The 3,492-nt window shown below is 37.6% G+C and overlaps 1 protein-coding gene across 1 annotated transcript; it reads right to left on the bottom strand.

Annotated features, from left to right (window-relative positions):
• Positions 1-598: 598 nt before the first annotated feature.
• Positions 599-2,045, bottom strand: LOC113310044 (formin-1-like). Its single transcript, XM_026558598.1, has one exon. It carries the CDS (start codon positions 1,849-1,851, stop codon positions 859-861), a length of 993 nt encoding a protein of 330 aa, XP_026414383.1. The 5' UTR covers positions 1,852-2,045; the 3' UTR covers positions 599-858.
• Between the last annotated feature and the right edge of the window lie 1,447 nt (positions 2,046-3,492).

The raw sequence follows: 3,492 nt of genomic DNA, 5'->3' as shown, positions 1-3,492 counted from the left end.
GTAAGGTGTGATTGACTGTACCAATGACTAATATATAAATAATTAAACTTACGTCCAGCAAGTACCCTGAGCATCCCAATCCTAGAATTAAGCCAACCTTTTCATGCTTCAATCTTTAATAGTAGCTGAAAAAAGTGGCCTAACTTTCCTCATCCCTCTTGCTGATCATGTATTATTAGAATCACTACCGACTAGAACTAAGACAGCCGAAGAATCGTACTCGATAAAAGTTTCACTTCAATTCATGAAACTTTGGACAAGACACACAACCAAGACATGGGAGGTGATAAACCGAAAGTATAAATTTCCAAATTACTCAATCTTCTACGTATACACTTGTCTTTTTACATCTGTGACTCAACCATTTGCATATTTCCTTATACAGCACACAGTGGATACCATTCTACTGGAAGTTGTACCATTTGTCCAAAACGAACTTCAATAAACTTCAATAAAAGCAGTCATAACAGCTAAATGTGTAAAACCTATTAATCTATCAAATATACTACTTGTCCAAAACGAACACCGATAAAAGCAGTCATATCAGTTAAATGCGTAAAACCTAATGAGCAGATTAAACAATCAAATTCAAATGTACTGGATGTCTGGAACCTTCTCATTCATTATTTGAAAGCAAAGCAGCGAAATTTACAATAATTAGAAGGATTTTGGTTCGATGAACTCTAAATCCCCACATCCATTTTCAACTTAATATCAGTAACAAACGACAGAGAATTGGGAATGAAATACCACAAGTCATATACACATATATATATCAAGTAAACATCATAACAAGATTAACCATTTTACGAAATCCAAACCATCTTACTAAAGAAAGGAAAAATAAATTACCCCAGTTCAGTAATCACTTCGATAATCACTGTAATCATCTCTAGCAGCAATGTCATTCTCAACCCTATTAGCAATTTTCTCTTCTTCATATTTCAAACCTTCCTCTAATGCAAGACCACCTAAAACCCCAGCTACTGCACCAACAGCTAAACCAGTACCCAATCCCATTTTACTGCCCCCTCCTCTCTGCTTCTGATCATACAATGGAGCCGATGAATAATCAACTGGTGCAGATGGTGGTCCTCCATAACTAGAAGCCCTATCAAAGAAAGGTCTTGGTGGAAGTGGTGGTGGTGGATGATAACCTGTATAATAATACCTGTATGGGTCTACTGTTGAACCACCTACAACAACACCGCCGTAAGTGTATGGAGCAGGTGGGGGAGGTGTAGGTGCTGGTTGAGGAATCGGACTTGCAGTGTATGGAGAAGGAGAGTATTCTCTAGTGTAATCTCTAGGAAGTGGTGGTGGAGGGGCAGAAGAGTAATAATAGCTTGACGGAGGGGTAATATGGTAATCTGGTTGTGGCTGCGGTTGTGGTGGTGCTGGAGGTAGCGGTCGTGCACGAAGAGAAAGCTTAATCCGGATCTTACCTTGAGGACGACCAGAAGGACGACGAAGTTCCAGTGTTTTGATGACAGAAGTGACTGAGTTTGAAAATTCCGATTCCGATTCGACGAGATCTTTGAGTGGGAATCTTAGGGTTCCGACTAATGGTTTAGGTGTTTCAGAAGGTTTGGAATGAAAGATTTCAAGAGTTAGTAGCGAATCATGAAGAGATTGATTTACTGATAAAGTAAATGTTTCATTCCAAACAGGACGAGTTGACCCTGAATCATCTGGTTGAGTACAGATTCGACGATCTGGATCAAGCCAGAAGATAACATAGGGCTTTAAATCTCCGTGTCTCCAGTTTACATTCTTGAGATGCTTTGCTGAGATTACTGTTATGTCTAGATCATATGGTTGCTTCGGTCGTGATGAAGATGAAGAAGCCATTAATCAACTGGTTTTCTCAATATCTTTGTGTTGGCTATCGTGCGCAGGAGTTGTGGTGGATAAAAGAACGAAGAGGAGAATTGGGATTTCTTTTTGGTTCATGAAAACTGAAGCACCTAGGAAGAAAGATGGGAATCCAAATTACATTTGTCACCCTTTTCTTTTTTGTTTCCTGAAGGACTTGTGGGCTGTACTGATAAGATGGAGTCTGTGTTTCTTCTACTCCGAAAGCCCATAAAAACAAAAGATTGACGATTTTTTTTTTTTTTTTTTTTTTTTGGGAACATCGTCTTTTTTGGGACCATGGTTTTATTTTGAGTAAAGGCATGAGAAGTAATTTTGGGTCACCCCATATCTAGTTATTTATTTAATACCTAATCTATCTTCTTAATTAATTTTACGTTATGATTAGTGATTGATTTAGTTAAAAATAATTAGTGAGATTAAATTAAAAGATGGGTTTATTATTAATTGAGTAGAATTATTGAGAGAGTAGAGTTAGAGAAGATGAAGGAGAAAAACATGGAAAATAATTTTTTTTTCCAATTCACTAAGTTTGAGTATTCAAATGATGAAAACTCATCTGATTCTTCATCTCCATCCTCTCCTAGAATATTTGTTAATCTTCAAAATGATCCGGATTTGAACTGGATTTTGAACAGTTCGGTTACTTTATATGAAGAACAAGTAACCGAACTCATATGAAGCTGTAGTTTGGTTGCCCCATGAGATGAACAAGTGACCGAACTCATCTGAAAGTGTAGTTTGGTTACTTGTTTCAAACACGCAGGTTACCGAACTCTCAAATAATAGAATTTCTAGGAGTTACAGCGTTATGTTCGGTTGGTTCTCAAACTGCATGCACTTTTGATCTAACCGAAATTTATGTAATATAAGAGTATATAAGTTTACAAAGTTCGGTCTTTCGCAAACTTGAACCTAACAGCTAACCAACCGAACTCTGAGTTCGGTTTCTGCGATAAAATTGTGAAGTTACCGAACTTAACAAACACAAAAATGTGAAGTTCCAGCGTCTATTGGCTAAGTTCGGTTACTTTTTAGTTTTAAAAGTTTTTGCGAACAAACCGAACTCTATTAGCTAAGTTCGGTTATTTTGGAACTCAACATAGTGGCCACAACAACACAGTTCGGTTAGACTGGATTTGTTTTTTTCGGTTCTAAGGGTGGAGTTCGGTTACTTTGTAGTTTTAAATTTTTTTACGAAACAACCGAACAGAGAGTTCGGTGACTTAGTTTTAAATCCAATAGTTACGAATTGTTCTTCGTGTTCTTCATTTTCAAGAAGTTCGGTTAATAAACTAGGGTTTTTTGGAAAAACGGCCTAACCGAACATGGCTCTGTAACTCCTGTTAAAACCCTATTTTGATGATTTCTATTCGATTGAAGCAATCAAAATCAAATTAAAGTGAAGGGTTTGTTGGAAAATACCTCTGGAGTGGTCCCATGGCAGAATCAGGTTGCGGCTGACGTCTTTTATACTCGATAAAATTATTATGTAACCGAACTTAATTGTGATTGCATTAATGTTGTTACATTTCTTAAATAGGCGGTTGCGGTGGTGGTGGGAGGAGGTGGTGGTGGTAATCGGTGGTTGGTGGTGGTGATAATCGGAGGTGGTGG

The sequence above is a fragment of the Papaver somniferum genome, chromosome 9 (genome assembly GCF_003573695.1).
Source record: "Papaver somniferum cultivar HN1 chromosome 9, ASM357369v1, whole genome shotgun sequence".
Classification (NCBI taxonomy): Eukaryota; Viridiplantae; Streptophyta; class Magnoliopsida; order Ranunculales; family Papaveraceae; genus Papaver; species Papaver somniferum.
Note: the sequence above shows the minus strand (reverse complement) of the source record. Positions and strands in the feature narration are given on the sequence as shown.

What these genes read in the sequence shown, in the direction of transcription:
- LOC113310044 (XM_026558598.1), bottom strand. Translation starts at nt 1,851, where the DNA reads ATGGCTTCTTCATCTTCATCACGACCGAAGCAACCATATGATCTAGAC.